This window comes from Danio rerio, chromosome 16 (assembly GCF_049306965.1).
Source record: "Danio rerio strain Tuebingen ecotype United States chromosome 16, GRCz12tu, whole genome shotgun sequence".
Lineage (NCBI taxonomy): Eukaryota > Metazoa > Chordata > Actinopteri > Cypriniformes > Danionidae > Danio > Danio rerio.
In genome coordinates, this window is record NC_133191.1 from 49,821,693 (window position 1) to 49,843,416 (window position 21,724).

The following is a 21,724-nucleotide window of genomic DNA, read 5'->3' on the forward strand; positions in this document are numbered from 1 at the left end:
TTAAAGCTATTTCAAAATGTTTTAATTTTATTCCTGCAAAAATAATACAAAAAACACAATAAATAATAATGAGATTAATCATTTCTGACTATTTATATACTCAACTGATTAAGATTTACAGTAACATCCAAAACGGCTTTGCATAAAACATCATTTTAAGACTAAGATTTTTGTAAAGTTTTGAGATCATGAAATGTTTTAAAGTCAGTATAAAGCTGCCTATTTGTTCCTTTCTTGAGTGCAGTCTCTGTAAACTTTACCAATCCTTATCCAGAAATCATGAATGTGACATAAATGTAAGGTAATAAAATCATGAATAAAGTCTAACAGCTGTCAGTTGTATCAAAATTAAAGTTTATTACAAGAACTGGAGGTATGTAGTGCATAAACGTGTCAGAATACAGATCTGACGGAACAGGACAGAAGCTGCAACATGCTTTTCACAACACACCAGAACAACAATCACACAAGAGCACCTGATAATAAGGCACAAGTGACCAAAAAAACAAAAAAATAAAGCTATGATCGGAACAGGACACTAGCTTACTACAGTCCTTACTCGCTGCACACATCCCATACTGTTCCTTTTAAAGTCGAATTACCATTTTTTTTCACATTAGTATGCTACATTTTTCCAGTTTTCCTGCGTCCAGTTATCATTTTGAAAAATACATATGGCCAGATAATATATGCAGCATTAGCGAGTGTAGTTTGAGCCCAGCTAACCGGGAACATTCTCAGAACGTTATGGCAATGCAGTCTTAAAGGTATGAACAAACTTTAATTGAATGTTCAGTTTTTTTTCCAATAGGAATTTTAAAAAAGGCGTTATTATAAGACAACCAAACCAACCAGCTATGTCAACTACAACAATATAAACCTTGATTTGAAGCAAATAAGTGTATATATAAAGCAAAAATACTGTGAATTCTGTGGCTTTAGTTAATTAATAATTAAACAACTACTATGCAAATAAAATAATTGAATTAAAAATGTAGGAATTTTCTGGTATTTTACGTTTTGTTAGTTTAGTGGTGAATTCGTACAAGTACAGTCGATTTTAAAAAGGAGGCGTGGCACCCAACGCCACCCCGAATCCCAACCGTCATTGGATGAGATTAGGTTGGTTTTTCCGATTCATAAATCGTCTTCATTAAGGCATTATTATAAGGCAACCAAACCAGCTATCAGAACTACAACAGTATAAACTTTCATTTGAAGCAAGAAGTGTATATATTACGCAAAAATACTGTGAATGTACTGGCTTTAGAAAATTATTAATTAAACAACGACTATTCGAATGAAATAATTTAATTAAAAATGTAGGAATATGCCGGTGACATGTTATTTAAAGTTTGCTGGATCTATAGAAACTATATATTGTAATGGTAATGCAAAATATGCATGGTGGATGGAGAACATTTCCTTTTGATTGGTGTGTTTTTTTCTGTATAGCATTATGGGTAATGTAGTTTTTTTTTCTCCAGTACAATAAGATTATTTATTGTGAAGCGGTAATGCTCGCCTAAAGTTATGAACAAACATTCCCTCCAGTAATTGAATGTTAAGTGTCTTTTCAGCCTGATCTCAAAAGAAAACGTAAGTATTTTACGTTTTGTCAGTTAATTCACACAAGTTCAGTCGTACGAAAATGTACAATTGTAAAAAGGAGGTGTTGCACCCAACCCCACCCCTAAATCCATCATTGGATGATGAGCAAATCGTAATTAATTATATGAAATAAATTGTACGAATTTGTACGAATTGGCCACTAAATCACAAAGTTACGAATTGCCATGAGATTGCTTTTGTTTTGGTTTTGCTATAGATTTAAAAAGGACTTCATCAAGGTCTTATTACAGATGACTGTATCTATACGAACTATAAATTGCGATGACAATGCAAAATATACATGGTGGACAGAGATAAAGTTTTTTTTTTCTGAACAGCATTATGGGTAATGTAGTTTTTCTTCAGCTATGATATAAGATCATTTAAAGTAAAGTGACGGCTTCAACAAAAGCAGACACAATCACTTAACAACCTCAGAGCTCACGCCAGTACTGACACTAGTTAAAAAAATGTATTAAATAATTAAATTAACTATGGAGAAAATGAATTGAGTTTTTACTTTTCAAACCTGACTTTTGCACCCCATAATGTTCTCAGAATATTCATGGAATGGTTCCTGGAAATATTTTAGATGTTCATTTTTAAAACATTTGCTTGGAAAATGTTCAAAAACAATATTGCCATAATAGTTGCAAAATGATAAAATAGATCCCTAAAATCAAAGTTCTGCCATTATTTGCTCGTCTCAGAGCCAAATCTCTCCAAATCAAGGTTTTCTGTTGAACATAAAGAAGATATTTTGAAGGATGTTGGAAGCCTGTTTGCATTTGCACTCTATAGCATTTTAAAAATTATGTCTACCGGTTTCCAACATTCCTCAAAATTTAAGAAGATCCTCAAAAGAAAGAAACTTAAATGCAAGTAAACTTCATTTTTGGTTGAAATGAATGTTAAAACTGGATGTATACACAAATAATAATTTTATGACAAAGGGATAGTTACAAAACTAAAAATTCTGTCATCATTTGCTGACCTTTTACCTCCAAACCTTCCTTTCTTTCTTTCTTTCTTTCTTTCTCGTCTATCAAATCTGATCTTTAATTGGCATTTCACATTGGATTCAAGTCAGGTGATTGGCTGGGCTATTTTACAGCTGGATTTTCTTTCTCTGAAAGCATTAGATAGTTTCCTTGGCTGTGTTTTAGATTATTGTCTTGCTGAAACAACCACCCAGGTTTCATCTTCATTCTGCTAATGGTAGATGTTGGACTGAAGCAGCTAATATTCAGAGGGTTGCTGAATAATAGTGAGACTTCAGCTGCTGTCTGGGCTTTCACTGCCTTTCCTAACCTCCCTTCCTTCATGTGTTCAATACTTTTGAACTGAGTGGTTCATTTTATAACGCATAACTAAGTTTGTAAACAAAATAGATTTATTTTTTGCCTATATGGATTTTTTTGGTTGTTACCAACATCCAGGGAAAGTTTCAAGTCACTGTCACCTTAAGAAATACGTTTTCTGAAAATGGTGACGTAATCAATACTTATTTTCCCTGCTCTAGCTTCTTTAACGTTCAATAGAACAAAGGAACCACTTAAGGATGAGTAAATAGTGAGTAAATTAACATTTTGGAGTGAACTATCCCTTTAAGGTCAAGGTTAGCAAAGCATTCAGCAACCTGTTTTGCTAGCTGGGGTAGTGTGCTATTCCGAACACGCTGAAATGAACAGTAAACCCCTCTTCCTTGCTGTGAGCTCTGGTGTGCCTCTGTTCTCCCAGAGACATCAACGGCACACCAGAGCGCAAGGTTCATCAGGGTACCAGCTTGACCATTCAAGCATTACTAGCTTTTATCAGTACAAAAATAATGTTACAGGCACAGCTTTGTTGCAGTTTTTTTTAAAGGAGTCTATTTGGTTTTGAAAAATTGCCAGTAGACCTGCAGTTCAACACACTGTTGGCTCTGTCCCAAAACCTAGTAAAGCTACCTACATAGAAAGCACTTTAAGGCATTATAGGTGCTCCCCACACAGAAACTGCTTGGAATTTTAGGTTGTATGATTATCTCGCCCTCTCATGTCTGCTTTTTTTAGCCTAATTGGCTGATTAAATGGTGAGCTGATTTTTTTTGTTATTGTTATTTTTGGGTCTAATTTAAGAGTTGACCGTGTTGGAGGGTCTGTTTCAATTAGTATGCTTAATTAGGTTTTAGAAAAGAGCCTCAGACGTTAGCATGAGCATAATTAATCCTGTTTATAAGTTTAAAGAGAAAGCGCATGAGTTTGCATACTTGGTGAGGACACTGGCGAGCGGCAGTGTTTTTCAGTATCTTTCTGCCCACTCAGAGCAGCTCAGTGTTTGAAATGTTCCACAGGTGTAAGAGTACCTTCTGTGAGTGTTGAGTGTAGCTGCTCTGTCTCTGTTTGGTGCTCATTAAGGCCAGACACTGCAGGCAAATACACTGTTAAAGTCCTGTGAACCAGAAGAGTTGCTGCAGACTTTTATCATGTAAGTATTTATGACATATTTTCAATTGATTAGCATTATGATGCATTTCCAACTGAAATTGAATATTAAGTATATATAGTCGAAGTGAATTAATAGCCCCCCTAAGAAATGTTTGCAAATCAGCCCATATTTAAAGAGCCCATATTAAACATTGAAATAGGGTCATATCCTGGTTGTAAGGGTCTCCAACAACAGTCTAATATGCATGCAAGGTCAAAAAACACTTTCATGGTCTTATAATCTGCATTTATTATTACCTAATTATCCCAGCGACTCCCGTATGAATCGTCCAGTGATTCAATTGTTCCCAAACCCCTCCTTAGCGCGAAGCTAATCTGCACTGATTGGACCGATGACAGTCTGTTGCGATTGGTCGACTCCCTTCAGTGAGAGAGTGAAATGCACAACAGCTAATCAGCAATATAAAAGTAATCACAGTTCATACTCGCTCGATAGTGTAGGCGTGGATTTTAGCTGCCAGTGGGTCAATGTAAATACAGACGATGGACTTGAAAATACCGACAACTAACTATTTTATTGAGCAAAAACTCCAAAAACAGTTGAGATCTTCTAGCTTGTCTCACTCTGCTCTTTTCACAGACACACACACACATATTGCCCTCGTCCTTGCGCGCACACACACACACACACACTTAACCCTCCGCCGGACGACAACGCGCGCGCATACACACACACACACCTCCGGACGACAGCGCGCGCACACACACGCACACACACACTACCCTCCTCCATCGAGCTCCGTAAACAAAGCAGCACGCGTCGCGTTTTTAACGTGGCTTTGCACGCGATATGAGAATAAAGCCAGTTAACCTGATACAGTACACACGGTTACAAGTAACAAATCACAACTAAATACATTTGCAAGCTAGAGTAAACGAAGCAACTTTAATCGCACGTACTTACACTTGAGAAATGGAGGAAGAAACCCATACTGACATGTTACTCTTTACTGATCCTTCCTTTAACAAACGCCGATGAAGTATTCTTTTTAGCATGTAGTTTCCAGTAGTTTCCAACTGCTTGGCTATAATGCTGAGGTTTCATCTTTGGGTAGAGACTCAATAATATCGATCTGCAGTGTGACTTCAATCGACCGGCATGTTTGTGTGTGTGTGTTTGTGGGTGTGTGTGTCTGGGTTTCTGTGTTAGAGGGCGGGGACGCAGGTTTCAAATCTCCTGGGTTTGCTCGTGCACGTGAATAACTTGGTTTCGTTAGTACGTCATGGCGAAACACCTAATGACTCGGTATCAAGGCGACTCGTTTGAAGCACTATGAGTCGGCTCTTTTATAGATGAATCAACCGTTTTAAACACTGTACACTAACAGATTTAAGCCTTAGCTGGATACTTCACTTCACTTAGAGCTGTGTTATAAACTACATGGAAGGGCATTTTCCAAAACCCATAATATGGGCTCTTTAATGAATTTAAATGTTAATTTTTTGACCCTATTCACCTGCAGTGTCTTGCCTTATTAATGCAGTTCTGTGACCAATAATCTGTAACCAATGGACTTCAGCTTTAGAGGTAGACGGGGGAGTCCTGGAAATGCTGACATCAGCTAAAAGGTACTTGAAATTCATTATGGATTTATGAAATGCAAAAATAGTGCAACATTTAGCAGTAACTAACATCTTAGAGCCATTAAAACCAAGCTTTCACTCAAATTACTAATGTTGGGACTATATTTGGGTCAATTGTACACCGTTTTTGTCTCAGGGCTCTGAATGACATATTTGATGTCTTTTCTGTGGCCTTGAATGTCCTGTTTTTGTGTTAAAACAGCGTGCGCACTAGTCTCCTGCCCTTGGCTTTGATTCGAGGGAAGGTCGCGCTGGTTTCATTGCCGAGATTTGGAGAACCTGTCGGTGTGTTTCCTCCTCGTCTCCGCAACAGGAAGTCCACACTGGCTGAAGACATGGCGTAGAAGACGTTTCCTGTTGGAGGTATTATTAACTCTGCAGAGGAAGAAATGAAACCCAACAGAAAAGGTCACACAAGTGTTAACAATTTTGTTTAAGCAGTTAAAAGATTGTTAAAATGTATATATTTCTTAAAATATATATTTTAGATACATGAACTTATATTAAATAAGCAATGCATTTAAACATAATTAATGCAAAAAAATCTATATTTATATTATAATTTGTATAAAAATAATCAGAAAACATTTTTGGTATTTTTTTTTGTTTTTGTATTTTTTCTTATGCTTACTAAGGCTGCAGTTATTTGATTAAAAACTGTAAAAAAATAATATTTTAATTTATATATGAGGTCCCACTTTATATTAAGTGTCCTTAACATCTATGTGCTTGCATCAAAAAATAAATACATCGTACTTACTGTGTTCATAATGTATTTGAGAACACTTGTGATGCTCGTGAGTTGGGATAGGGGGTAGGGTTATGGACATGTTTGGTGGTATGGGTAGGTTTAAGGGTGTGTTAAGGTGTAAGGGAGGGTCAACAGTGTATTTACTTACAGAAGTTAATTACAGATGTAATTACATACAGGTATTTAATTAAGCATAAGTACACAGTAAATACATGTATTTACACAATTAATACACTGTAACAAATTATTAATTTCTGTGTAAGTACATATTAGTTAAGGACACTTAATATAAAGTGGGACCATATGTTATATTAAAATATTATATAGTAGAATAATTAAATAACATGAAATTAAAACTGAATAACTTAATTCAAACAAAATTATAACACAATGCTATATTGTAAATAAAACTATATAGTTACTATGTATTAAATGTACCCAAATTAAATTAAATATAAATATATCAGTAAGATTTATTTGAAATATTAAGTCTTATGCTCATTAATGCTCCCAAAATGGTCATAAACACAAGTCGAGTTAAATTTTAAAATATTAAATTGGTGAGTAAGTAAATAACATTAAAATAAATTATAATTAATATTAATTATATACAAATTATAGTTACACTTAACAACTATAGATGTAAGTAACTGTAACTATAATTTGTGTACATTTTATACATAGTTACTATACAGTTATAGTTACAATATAGTGTTATAATTTTGTTATGAAGAATTAAGTTGTTTAATTATAATTTAATGTTATTTAATTATTTAACTATATTTTGAACAATTTGAGGTTATTAAGGCTGCAATTATTTGATTAAAAATAAAGTAATATTGTGTTTTATATATTATATTAAAATATTATAGTTGAATAAATAAATGACATTAAATTATAATTAAATAACTTTTAATTAAGTACAATTAAAATATAACAATTAAAACTATATTGTAACTAAAATTTTATAGTAACTTGATATTAAATGTATACAAATTAAATTAAATATAAATATATCGGTATTTGTTTATATATATATATATATATATATATATATATATATATATATATATATATGTATATATATATATTAGTCTTATGCTCATTTAGTTTAGTTAAATATTAAAATATTATATAGTTGAATCATTAAATAACTTAAAATTAATAATTAAATTACTTATTATTAAATTATTATTATTATTATCCTAGCGAGCTAGCTCTCTGCAATTCTTACATGGTCACCCACTGAAAATAAGCAGGGCTGCGCACAGTCAGTATGTGAATAGGAGACCACATGGGAACGCTAGGTTGCTGCTAGAAGTTGTGCTAGTTAGCGCAGCAGGGGGCACTTAACCGGCAGTCTGTGTGGGCCCAAATGCCCCAGTATAGTGACGAGGACTCTTTGCTGCTCAGTGAGTGCTGTCTTTTGGATGAGATGTTAAACCGAGGTGCTGACTTTCTGTGGTCGTTAAAAATCTCACAAAGTCCTTCGAAAAATAGTAGCGGTCTAACCCCTGGCCAAATTTGCCCACTGGACTCTGTCCATCAAGGCCTCCTAATCACCTTCAAATTATAATTGGCTTCATCACTTGGTCTCTTCTCCACCAATCAGCTGGTGTGTGGTGTGTAGTCTGGCACATTATGGCTGCCATTGTGACATCCAGGAGAATGCTGCACACTAGTGGTGGATGAGGAGATTCCCCCCTCAAAAAATGTATAAAGCGCTTTGAAAGGCCAGAAAAGCGCTGTATAAATGTAAGGTGCCATTATTGTTATTATTATTATTATTAATATTAATATATGAGTAATATATGAGTTAAAATGTGGTTATAGTTACATTTTACTATTAGTTTTAAATCATTTAGTTTTAATTATTTTTGAATTATAGTTTAATTTGAACAATTTGGGAGCTTTATTGAGCATCAGACTTAATATGTCAAAACAATCGTACTGATATATCTATATTTAATGTAACTTGGACACATTTAATAAACATTTTTTATATAGTTTAATTAAATATAAATATATCAGCAAGATTCGATTGAAATATTATTATTGAAATAAATATTGCAGAGTTCTACACGATTCATTCATGTTGTCCCAACACAAATCGATTAAGTTAACGTAACACATTTAAGTGGATTGAACATAAAATAATTAAGTAAAAAAAGTCCAGATTTGTGTTGTTTTAGCTCATTTTAAATACGTAGATTAAAAAAGCAGCAAAGGATTTTTTAATGCGTGTTTAAATAGTTTTAAATGTAATTTATTTGCAGTGTATTTTATGATATTAAATTTTAATTTTAATATCTTTTAAAAATTAAACTTAAATATCGTTAACTTATCAATTCTGATTTTTGACGTACTCTTCGATTAATAGTTTAAAAGAAAATTAGCTTGAACTTTATTTTTAAAAACATTTTCTAACATTATAATTGTATTTACTGTCACTTTTTATCAATTCAATGTATCCTTGCTGAATAACAGCCAGCATTTCTTCACCAATATACTCTAATATACTCAAATTTGATTGAAATTCTCTATGTGATTGATATTGACTATTAAGTTAATAATGTCACAATGCCCACTCATCACTTTCAGATGATCATTTCTCATTTTAGAAAGTGATTCAAAAAAAAAAGAAATCACTGTATGGCATGAAAAATGTGTCCTCATCACCTTTCCCCTCAGGCAGCAGCTGGATCAGCTCATATTTGGAGGCTTCTTGAGCGTTCTGGTTGTGCTTCTCTAATGCAGAACTGATTACAGTGGGTGTTTTATCATTACTGGTAACCTGAGGCAGCACAAAATAATAAAAAAACATTAGAACAAAGAGAGACAGCATCCATATTGAACAAGGGCGGACATGAAACTGTCTGATGTAACCCTGGACTGCTGCTGTGAAATACAGCAGATTTAAAGCCCTAAAGTGCTGCAGTTTTTGCTCTCTTTAATGGATGTTGTTTGTTGGTTTACCAGAATGCTGCGGTATAAGTTGCCGTCGTGCAAATCCATCCGTATCCTGACGATTCTCATATCAGGCCCCGCCTCTGGTTTGCTATTGGTCGGGTTGTTGCCACAGGAGACAGAGCGGCGATGTGATTTGACAGCTGTAGTGGGTGTGGTCAGGATTGAGGGCGTGGAATCATTGGATGGCGGTGACGAATCAACGTCCAGACAGGAAACGGATGGGGATTTCACATGCTGAAGTAGAGTTATTATGAAAATGAAGACCGTATTAGTTCACTCGCAAATGAATATTATATAAACATATTTTTAATAAAAGAATAAGACCTTTACTGTAGTTTATATGTAGTAGATAACCAGTCCACCAACCTGATATATGAGCCATCTCACACGTGTAGCAGTGGCTGTATATCGGCACTGGTGGGAGGTGTACATTGGCTTCAGGCTGCAGGCCGAGTGCCTTAGGGTGTACTCACACTATGTACATTTGCCTTGAACCAGGCCGAAGCACGATTGTCCCTCCTCCCTTCTCCCCCGACGGCCTGCACTCACATTGCATTCGCGCCTGAGCACGCTTATGTCATAGATGATGCGCTGTTCAGTTTAGCGCCCCTCCTCAGCACCGTCATTAGTCATTTGGAATGCAGCGACACGTAGTCAAAATATTTCAGCCAATAGATCAGCCACTTTTGACGCACATAAACAATTAGGAGGTTTGCTAAAGGTGCATCTGACGTGCAGTGAAGGGTTTGCGTCTTTAATAATCCATGACAGTTTGTGTTCATTGAACAGTAAGTATGATTAATAAATACATATAAAGCAGTCCCTTAAAAGTCACAACTCGTCTTCAGTTTCGGGCTGAGCCCAAGTGAACTGCACTCTGGCACACCTCTTCCAACCGGGCCAGGGCCGGCCAACTGAACCGCGCCTGAGCCCATTTCAGAGCACTCAAACGATCCGGGAAACGGGCCTGGGCACGGTTTGGATAGCATAGTGTGAGTGCGCCCTGAGTGTCCCACCAGTGATGATAACAGCCGTATCGCACTGCTACGAGTGTGATATTGCATTTATACAACAGTTTCTTGGCATAAACGTGTATAAAAACAGAAATCAAACACGAAGAGTCTCAAAAATCCTTTTGTAAGAGGAACTACTTTTTTCTGCACTTCAGAGCTAGTGTTTGAATGATTCTCTAGGGTAATGTCTAAAGTGATGACAAAACACGTGATTTTGCTCACATTTTAAGATTATAAGGCTGAACGGCATGAAATACCATCAGTATACAGAAATTTCCCAGTATTTCTCTGTTGCAATCAAGAGATCACAATAATTAACCCTGAAAAAGCCAAAGCAAAGCAAACGCTGGCAAATTACTATGGTATAGGGTTGTCGCGATACCATTAATTCATCTTACGATACTATACCAGCTGAAGTGTCACCATACCAAGTAGTATTGCGATATTGTAATTCATAAATTAAATTATAAAGAAAATTTAAAAATACTATAAAATGACTCTGGCAATGCAGTGGGCAGTAGGTAGTGCTGGCACCTCACAGCAAGAAGGTCACCGGTTCGAGCCTCGGCCGGTTCAGTTGGTGTTTCTGTGTGGAGTTTGCATGTTCTCCCTGCGTTTGCGTGGGTTTCCTCCGGGTGCTCCGGTTTCCCTCATCCAAAGACATGCGGTACAGGTGAATTGGGCTAAATTGTCCATAGTGTATGTATGTGTGTGAATGAGTGTGCATGGGTTTCCCAGTGATGGATTGCAGCTGAAAGGGCATCTGCTGCGTAAAACATATGCTGGAAAGTTGGCGGTTAATTCTGCTGTGGCGACACCAGATTATTAAAGGGACTAAGCAGAAAAGAAATTGAATGAATGAATAAATGTAATGACACTAATGGTTGGAAGCATGTAAACATTCAAAAGAAAAATCTACATTTTAGATTAATAGAGAAAAAAAGACTATTATTTATAATAATAAAATATTCAGCAAGTCTATTATATAACACTAATCTAAATATAATAGCTCATTTATTATAAAATACCCATTTTCTAAGAATTCAAATCATAGGAAATTGTCCTTTGAACAGTTTAAATTAAACCAAACCTCCATCTGCTACTGTAAATACAGTAAAAGAGCTGCATAAAGGGCACACAGATAAAACTGTATTGTACAGTAGATCAACTGAAAATAAAATAAAAAAACACTTAAAACCACAATAAAGATCTTTTATTGGTACTCAAAAATTAAATCTCTCCTAATTTGCTGATAACACTTTAAAAGCGGAGCCATTACTGCGCTGTAATCAAAATAAAGCTCTTACCTTGCAAAGCTTGGAGAGCAGCTGATTGACAGGAGATGGAAAGTCAAATATGCCGTCAGCATCCATTGTCGTATTGGCAACAGCTGAGAGAGCGCTGAAAACAGGACAATACACAATCTTTTACAAACCCTATATGCTATCAGATGCATATGACACTGATTCCCTGTGAATAGACTGTGACTCAGAGTGTAAATACACAACTCTATAACTTTGAAGTCCCAAACGCTAAACTACAGACGATAAGAGCGTCTTTGTGCTGCTGGAAAACTTTGTTTTATTGAAGGCGAGCAGCATGCTCAAGCTTAAAAGCTCATGAAAGAAACATCTGTGTGTCGCCGTTGGAGACTGAACTTGATCCTCAAAATAGCCAACAGGAAACACTGTCATTTCAAACAGTTTATAGAACAAAAAAATGAGCTTAAGATAAATTTTGCAGAAAATATCGATCATAATATTGATAAAGTTGGAACTGGCAGCAATTGACTTTTGTGGTATTTTTTCCTGCTTTTGAAGGCAGTGGCTATCGAACATTTTTCAAATTATCTTCTTTTTTGTTTTTCAGCTGCAACTCTTTATTTATTTATTTATTTATTTTTTTGCCAAGAAAAAGGAGAGCTGGGTTGAAATCACATTGATGATGATTATTATTAAGCTGCAAAAAATGTCTTTCATACTTCATCACAAGAGTTTTTGTCTTCTTTTTAGTAATTATCTTAGAATGAGTAAATCAAGAAGCATTTTTCTAAACAAGTCTTGTTTTCAGAAATAATATGTCAAAATTAAATTAGTTTTTCCTTTAAAAACGTCGGTACCTAGCTCTCTGCAAGATGTGCCCACTGAAGCTGCACCTGGTCAGTACCTGGATGGGAGACCACATGGGAAAGCTAGGTTGCTGCCAGATGTGGTGTTAGTGAAACCAGCAGGGAGTGCTCAACTTGCAGTCTGTTTGGGTCCTAACACCCCAGTATATAGAAAGGGGCTCTATACTGCTCAGTGAGATGAGATGTTAAACCGAGGTCCTGACTCTCTGTGGTCGATATAAATCCCTGGATGTTCTTCGAAAAAGAGTAGATGTTCAACCCTGGCATTGCAGACAAATCTGTCCATTATGGCCTCCTAACCATCCCCATATGATAATTGGCTTCATCATTCAATGTGAGTGCTGGACATTGGTGGTGGATGGGGAAATTCCCCCCAAAAAATGTAAAAAGCACTTTGAGTGTGAAGAAAAGCGCTATATAAATGTAAGGAGTCTAATAATATTGACTCCATATTAATTTTCAATATTTCAATATTAATATATATCTCTATATTAATTTTCAATATTTTCAATATTGAATATTGAAAAGGATTAAAAACTTTTTTTTATTTCACCCAAAATAAAAATAAAAATAGGCTTCCTTGTGAAATAAATAATCTTGTTTTTAGTCTAAATGTCTAAAAATTGTTAAAGCATGAAGCAGTTTTAGACAAGTAAAAAGTATTTTGTTTTTAGAAATAATGTCAAAATGAAAAGAGTTTTTCCTTTTAACAAGCTAAATAATCTGCCGATGGAGTGAAATAAACTTATTTCAAAACTAAAACATGGAAAATATTCAAAGCAGTGGCGTCTTTATAATATTGACCCTAAAAATGATTAAAAACAGCATTTATTCTACCCAGCATAAAAGAAATATGACATCCTACTTAAGAAAAAATATAATAGAAAATATTGTGAAAATGTCCTTGATCTGATAAGCATCACCTATGAAAATAAATAAACATTTCACTGGAGGGCTAATCATTCTGCCTTCAGCTGTATAATAAATAATTATTATATGAGAGCTATTTTCATTTAAGGCTTAGCATATGACTAGTTTCTCCTCAAGCTAAACCACAGCATCAGTATGTGCAGTAAAAAATCTTAACATTTTGTACAATTTGATAAACATTTCCCTTGATAAGTTTATATTGAAGAGATGGGAATGAATACATCCTTTAATCCTAAATATTCCAACAGAACAAAACTTTTTGTGAGTTAGGAAATATTTCTTTAGGTATGACTTTACTTTATAAGACATAATATTTATTTTGAGGTGGCACAATGGCTTAGTGGTTAACACTGTCGCCTCACAGTCAGAAGGTTGCTTGTTTGAGTCCTGCTGGGTCAGTGGGCATTTCTGTGTGGAGTTTGCATGTTCTCCCCATCCTCCAGGTGCTCCGGTTACCCCCACTGTCCAAAGTCATGCACTATACAGTAGGTGAATTGAATGAACTAAATTGGTTGTAGCGTATGTGTGTGTGTGAATGTGTCAGAATAGTCGGCAGTTCATTCCACTGTGGTGACCCCTGATAAATAAAGGGCCTATGCCGAAGGAAAATAAATGAATAAATTATATTTATTTCTTCTTCTTTTTTACACCACTAATTTCTAGCATGCAGTATGTTTAATTCAGATGAACTACTTTTGATATCAAAAGATAAACTATTTATTGAAAATATGAATATAATAATTGCTTTATTAAAAATGTTTCTTTCATACATATTTCAGACTTAATGTCTTAGGAATTTGTGCTTGTAGCTTGATTAAATGATGATAAATTAAAATTAAACTCTTCTTCCTTGTGAAATTTGTTACCTAAGATATGAATTTGGGTGTTTATTTATTTACTTTTCTCCCCTTTCTTCTTTTAATCAAACATTTTTATTATTTTGTTAGCTTAAATAAGTTTAAATTGGGAAAAAATACATGAAAAATGTAAAAATCCAGCTCTACTTCGGCACTTGTAAACACTATGATATGAACAGTAACAATGTTGTTGGATTGATCAAATGTTTTCAAGTGTGATTTCAACAACACACTCTTCCAGGCCTGACCTATATAACTAGAGTGTTTGACGGTCAAAGTAGATCTAGGGCAAACTGCCTTGTGCAAATTAGTTAAAAAATTATATTTGTGCAGGAAATAAAAGAGATTGAGCATAATCAGAGACATAATAATATTACAGTAATATTAATAATACAACAAGAGATTTAGTGCTGTATGGTTGTGACGTTCTTACTCTGGACATTGTGTGATGATCACTGTAGGGTTCAGGCCACGGCCAGGACTCGGCTCACCTGGTGCTTCAATCTGATTGGACAGCTTGTAGCTATTAAAATAATGAAAAGGCTTAGTCATATAGTGCTGGTCACTTCATGTTTTTTTCTGATTGGTTATCTATCTGATCATGTAAAGTGCATGTGTGAATGCTTTCCAAAATGCATAAGAAACAAATATAAATACGATTGCTCAAAGCACTTCAGGGGGTGTTCTGGGACGCACTCCAGACGAAACTTTAAATGCATCTGGTGGATAAAACCACTTATGCAAATCGTACTCCTCCCAAAATGTAAAAAAAATAAAATAAACATGCGAGAGCGTGTTGTGTGCTATATTACATAGTCAGATATAACAGTGCAAATGCAACAGCAGATGACCATGTGGGATTCTGTTTTTAACCAGTCTTTAATTGTTAAATGATCAAATTAGAATGTTGAATTAATATAAAGGATGGCAGCATTATCTCTATATAAATATAGCATTTTGTTTCTTTACAAAGGTGGGATGTTGTAAACAGTAGGTTATACACAACTTAATGTAAAGCTTTTACAGTTTTAAATGATGTCTTGCACAAATCTGTATTACAAAAATAGATATTTCTTTTAGCCTAAAAAGATCACGGAACCTACCTTGTGCACTTGCGTTGATGTTTTACTGGACGTACTATTATAAGCCTACTATAGTCTGCATGGGTAATTCTTCAACTGCGCGCACGTTTATGTCCTTTGATCATATATCTAAAAATATATATCATTTTGTTCAAATTCCTCTTTCTTTATCAAACTAACAACAAAACCTCATTTTACAAAAATGTACTACCTTTCTATTAAATTGTTTTCATATTATTCAACCTTCTTTTAGGTTTCAAAATCCCTATTTTCACCTTGTCGCACACCCAGAGTTTTAAACTTCAACAATGAAAATAACATTTTTAAATATTTATCTGGTGTTTATTAATGTATCTTAATTAAGCACTAGTGAAATTTCTTAAATATTTCATAGTCATTAATGTGAGACTGTTATCAATTTTATTGTTTATACAAAATGTAGCTGTCGCACAGAATCAGTGTCATTTCCACCACAACACTGTAACATCACTCTAAAAAGTTTGTATGAAAGATTAATTAGGTGGTGTTTATGAAAATGAATAGTGCCATCTGAGAACATTTTCAAGATGGAGGGAATTTATATTACCAACAACACTAAAAGAAAAGTCAAGGTAAATATTGCTTGATAAGGAAATACATTCATTCTACGTCATTTCCAAACAAGTTGTACTTTCAAAGATGTTTTTAAAAACCAAACAAAATTAAGGTGAATAAGAGTGTTTTGTATATATGAAAGGCTAGTATCACTTCAAAGCTAATCGGTGAAGCTATTTTAAATTTTTTTACAATAAACTGTTGAAATGTCATTTCCACCACTGCCATTTCCATCACCACACACATTTTAAAAAATATATTTCTTAAGTTCTCATCACACATTAAAAATGTACTCACAATGTATAAGTTCTCTCTCTATTTAATATACAAATTCAGTGTATTTATTTTCTAATAAGCTCTTAACCAAATTAATAATACATTTTAGAGAGTGACAGGTGTACAATTCAGCATACAACTAATTTATTTCATTGACAAATGTATAATTATTATATATATTGTGTAAAGATTGGTTAAACTAGATACAAAAATGATCTTAGGCAATGTTTGTATGCCACAATTTATCTCATTTTGAAATAAGCTGTATATTGAGATGTGGTGGAATTGACATTTGTTCAGTTCACAATGGTAAAAATGTTTCTTTTCTTATCTAAGTTTGTCCTCTCACAGATCTTAAAACTAAACAAACTGTTTAAACTTATGAGGCTGTGTTACGTTCATTTTGAACAAGTGTTTTTTACTCAACTTCACAAGACTAAACATGCCCGTGGTTAAAGAATGGCCCACATACAAAATAATTAATATGCCAAATAAGATATTTTGTGTTCCTGCAAAATATGATAGTAATTGAATTAAATGTGTTGTATCTGACCTAAAGTAACCTAGTTAAACTTGCATATAGCGCAGGATTTGAAGATCTCAATTATTGAACACATGTTTATGTTACCAAATGTATATGGAGCTGTTTGCACAAACAGATATCGATCCAATCAGAGAAAATGCATAAAGTAACCAAGTTTAAACAGGCTCATGTAGCCAATCAAAATGCATCAGAAGAGACTAACCTTTCCTCTTCACGTAGAGTGGGCACACTGTGATACCAATGAATGAATGTTTCGTCGGTTCGAAAAATGCTGTTTTTACATGAGGACTGTAGGAGGCGTATTTGAGCGATGACTTCGAACTCCTGAAATCAAGAGAATGTCATGTTAATACTTTTGAAACTATTGTAAGAATGCAAATTATCATAGGTAAATAATTTGCTTATATGGCAAAACGTGTCTTTTTCACCAAGAAGGTCCATACAGATTCCAAAGGCAGATACTGATTAGATCAGGGCCTGGTGTGTGGACTTTGCGGGTTTATAATGATGTCACATGTTGATTGGTCAGTTTGAATGTCTGAGTAATTAGGATTTGGTCACATGGTCAAGAAAGATACAAAATATGTGGTAAACTTTGCTTTTGTCTCTTTAGCTGCTCTGCTCCTCTCCTGCTCTGGAGGCTATCTTCTCTGACTCTACTGTTATCAGACTCTCTTTGAGGCCTTACTGATCTTTATCTCTCTTTCCCTCTCTCTTTCTTAGGTAACTTTATTTGACATTTAAGCTGGGTACAATTAATATCATATGTTTTTATCATTACGTGTTTAATCTCTTTATACAGTTACTTGTAACTAACTCAGTTGTAACCATAGAGAATTAATGTCATTAAAATATTTTATTTTCACATATTCAGAGATTTACATTTGATTTTACATCAACTATTGAAAAAATATATCGCTTAAATGCGCTATTAATTAAAAAATTTCTAAAAAAAAATTGAAAGGGGAGCTAATAATTCTGGCTTTAACTGTGAATAAAAAAATAATAATAAATATATATATATATATATATATATATATATATATATATATATATATATATATATATATATATATATATATATATATAATACATACATGCTTACACACATATATAAATACATACATGCACACACACACACACACACACACACACATACATATATACATAAATAAATACACACACACACACACGTGTATATATATATATATATATATATATATATATATATATATATATATATATATATATATATATATATATATATATGTGTGTATATATATATATATATATATATATATATATATATATATATATATATATATATATATATATATATATATATATATATATATATATATATATATATATTTAAATATATTTAAATATATTTAAATATATGTATATACACACACACACACACCTCGAATGGCTCTTTAAAAAATGCATATTGCCAAAAAAATTAGAAATGGCTCTTTGCTAAAAAAAATGTTCCCGACCCCTGCCCTAGGCTATTGCGCCGACGGGCTTGACTATTATTTTGGTAAAATGTTGAGTTTCTTACACAGGCTAATCACTTCACTTAAAAAGACCACAATATATCGTCATACGCCATTGTTTTACCTGTATGTTTGCTTACTTGTATATACTATTCACTTGTATTGTGTTACCCACCAAGAATAATCTCCTACATGTCTCCTACATCTTTGTTGGCCATATAATGAGCTAATTAACAGCTGATTTTTATTTTTATGGTTGAATTATCCCTTTATATAAATGACGCTTAAGTTTGTTCTTCATAAACTCACCCGTCGTCGTTTATCGAAGTTGATGAAGCCATTCTGTAAGAGACAAAATTAATTGTGGTTACACTTTGACAAGTGCAAATATGACTGAGTTTAGTCACATCAGTTTAGACACATCTCTTTTTTTCCCAGCTGAGCTTTGACCATAGTGAAACCACAGCTATTTTTATACTTCACAGTTTGATGTGTTGATACTGTGTTTTTGGTCTCTTTTTTCAGTTCTGTTTGATGGCGGAGCGGGAACTGAACCTCACCTCTAGTCTGTCTTTGACTGCAGTGTCCAGCATGGTGAGATCTCTGAGGAATATGCCCAGGTATGGTACAGTGCCTTGAGCGCACGACTGCAAAAGAAATACACTATTCAGAAACGCACTTCAGTACATCAAAGATGATATAATACATCACACACTGTGATAATAACAATTACATGCATTAAATATGTTACCGGCAATGTTTTAAATCACAGTATCCGCTTGTTCAGTGGTGACGTGTTTGACGTATGTAATACTGTTTTCGGGTCCAAGCCGCCACTCATTTGAGTGGAGAAATCATTCATTTATGATCACGTTTTATTCCCATCACACATTAAAGTTAATTTTATATAAAATCATAGTGTACACAACAATCTCTGGGCTTGCTGCATAACAAATACCAAAAATTTAACAATTTATAAAAAAATTAATCACTTTCTGGCCATTGGATATTAGGCATGGACATATATACTGCGATCGTGATTTTCGAAAGCCTTAAATCGCTTTGTAAACGTTTATTATTACCATTTCATGAGTCTCCCCATTCAGTTGAATAGAGTGCTTGGACCCGGAAGCCACTTCGCGTGACGTTACACTTAACAAGCGGATTGTGTAGAATGCCTAGGAAATGTGTAGAATGCCTGATGGTTTTAGGCAAAGTATGAAATATCAGTTTTTGTTGTAAAGATTTTGCATTCACTACCTGACAAAAGTCTTGTCACCCATCTAAGTTTTAGGAACAACAAATAATAACTTGATTTCTAGTTGGTCATTTGGTGGCTAATATGAAAGTCAAAGGCCTCTAGATTTTGATTATTTTACCAAAATTATTTTACCGATGGTCAACCTGTCTGAGCTCTAGTGTTCTTTTGTGGAGAGAGGAGAACCTTACAGAAGGACAAGCATCTGTGCATCAATCCACCAATCAGGCCTGTTTGGTAGAGTAGCCAGACTGAAGCCACTCCACGCCTGAAATTTCCCAAAAGGCATCTGAAGGACTCTCAGACCATAAGAAACTAAATTCTCTGGTCTGATGAGACTGAAATTGAACTCTTTGGAGTGAATGTCAGGTGTTACATTTAGAAAAACCAGGCACCGCTCATCACCAGGCTTATGCCATCCCTACAGTGATTTTCAGAAGCAGGAAATGGAAGACTAGTCAGGATAGAGGGAAAGATGAATGCAGTAATGTACAGAGACATCCTGATTGAAAACCTGCTTCAGAGTGCCCTTGACCTCAGACTGGGGTGACGGTTCATCTTCCAGCAGGACAATAACCTAAAGCACACCACCAAAATATCAATGGGGTGGCTTCACAACAACCAGAACCCAGACCTAAATCCTATTGAACATCTCTTGAGAGTTCTGAAATGGCTGTACACAATTGCTTTCCATCCAACCTGATAGAGCTTGAGAGGTACTGCAAAGAGGAATGGGCAAAAATTCCCAAAGACAGTTGTGCCAAGCTTGTGGCATCATATTTAAAAAGACTTGAGGCTGTAATTGCTGCCAAAGGTGCATCAACAAAGTATTGAGCAAAGGCTGTGAATACTGATGTACATGTGATTTTTCAGCTTTTTCTTTTCTTTTTTTTTTTTTGGTCACACTTTATTTTGATGGTCCGTTTGATGAATTTAAGTTACATTGCAACTGATTCTCATTAAATTATAAGTAGACTGTTACGTTGGGGTTAGGGTTAGTGTAACTTGACATGTACTCAAAGTTTCTTATAGTCAGTTAAACGTCTATTGAAGGAGCAGTATTAGCAGATATTAAGCAGACAGTCTACTAGTACTCAAATGAACCATCAAAATAATGGGTTATTGTGTGTAGAATTTTGTGGAAATAAATGGAATATAACTGTAATATCAAAGGCAAAAAGCAATCGATCTGTCATCAATATTTCAGTCCTATAATGAGGTCTTGTTTTAAAATTGTATGATTTGTATACTGTATAATAAATTCAATTATGACTAGTTGACATAAGGCACAGATTAAATTAATAAGTTATAAAAATTGCCCCTACAAAACTTTAAATGACTTTATGATATTTTTAAAATGTGCTTTACGGTCATATTTAAACACTGAAATAACAGCCTTGCTATTGTAAAATAAAAAATTGCACTGGTTTATCTTGCACTGTAGACCAAACATCCCCACGACGATAGCAAAACCTGAGATTTTTTTATCTTTTTTTATTAATGAATTAGGTTTTGGTTATTGGAGAAAAAATATTGTTTGGTTCATAAATATAAAAAAAACAATAGAAGTCAATGGAAAATCATGACTAAGACAATCTACAGAATACAGAAAAAATTACATAATTTTAAATGACATTATTTTTAAATTCACATGTCGTCATTTAGCAAACGCTTTTATATGAAGATAAAAGAAACCTAATATGCATATAAGTGCACATGAGTGTGAGTATGTGTGTTTGTGTGTGTGTGTGTGTGAACTGTGTGTATATATATAAAAAAAAGCTTACCCCAGTAAATCTCCTGTTGTTGATTTTAGTGTCATGGTTTGCAAATTTGGAAGTCCCCTCCTGCAAAATGAAAGTGCTTTTATTACAGGAAACTTGTGCTATGGAGGCATAAATAATTCTGTGTTTGCAAAATGGTTTCGTGTGATGCATTTAAATCTGGCATGTTGTGACCGTTTGGGGATCTGAATGTGCTTTCAAAGCTTCAGTGGAGTGGAGGAAGATTATTATTTTTGTCATTTCTGGATCTTGACATTGATTGTCACTAGAATCTTTGAATGTCCTTGTCTCCTTTTGGGTTCAACAAAAAAGATGACAGTATGCAGAATGACAACAATTGTGTTTTTTTTTTTT

At 34.2% G+C, this 21,724-nt stretch overlaps 1 protein-coding gene across 4 annotated transcripts in view; it reads right to left on the reverse strand.

The window, feature by feature from the left end:
- Window positions 1-333: 333 nt before the first annotated feature.
- Window positions 334-21,724, reverse strand: part of rgl2 (ral guanine nucleotide dissociation stimulator-like 2) — a 58,587-nt gene continuing 37,196 nt past the window's right edge. For 3 of the 4 annotated variants that reach the window (XM_005158384.5, XM_017351361.3, XM_068214008.2), the window contains exons 12-20: window positions 21,374-21,433; window positions 18,889-18,975; window positions 18,638-18,670; window positions 17,032-17,153; window positions 14,767-14,856; window positions 11,726-11,819; window positions 9,412-9,639; window positions 9,115-9,229; window positions 334-6,059 (exon numbers count right to left, since the gene is read on the reverse strand). In XM_005158384.5, the coding sequence (XP_005158441.1) occupies window positions 5,878-6,059; window positions 9,115-9,229; window positions 9,412-9,639; window positions 11,726-11,819; window positions 14,767-14,856; window positions 17,032-17,153; window positions 18,638-18,670; window positions 18,889-18,975; window positions 21,374-21,433 (1,011 nt within the window). In that variant the 3' untranslated portion in view covers window positions 334-5,877. 4 annotated transcript variants of the gene reach the window in all.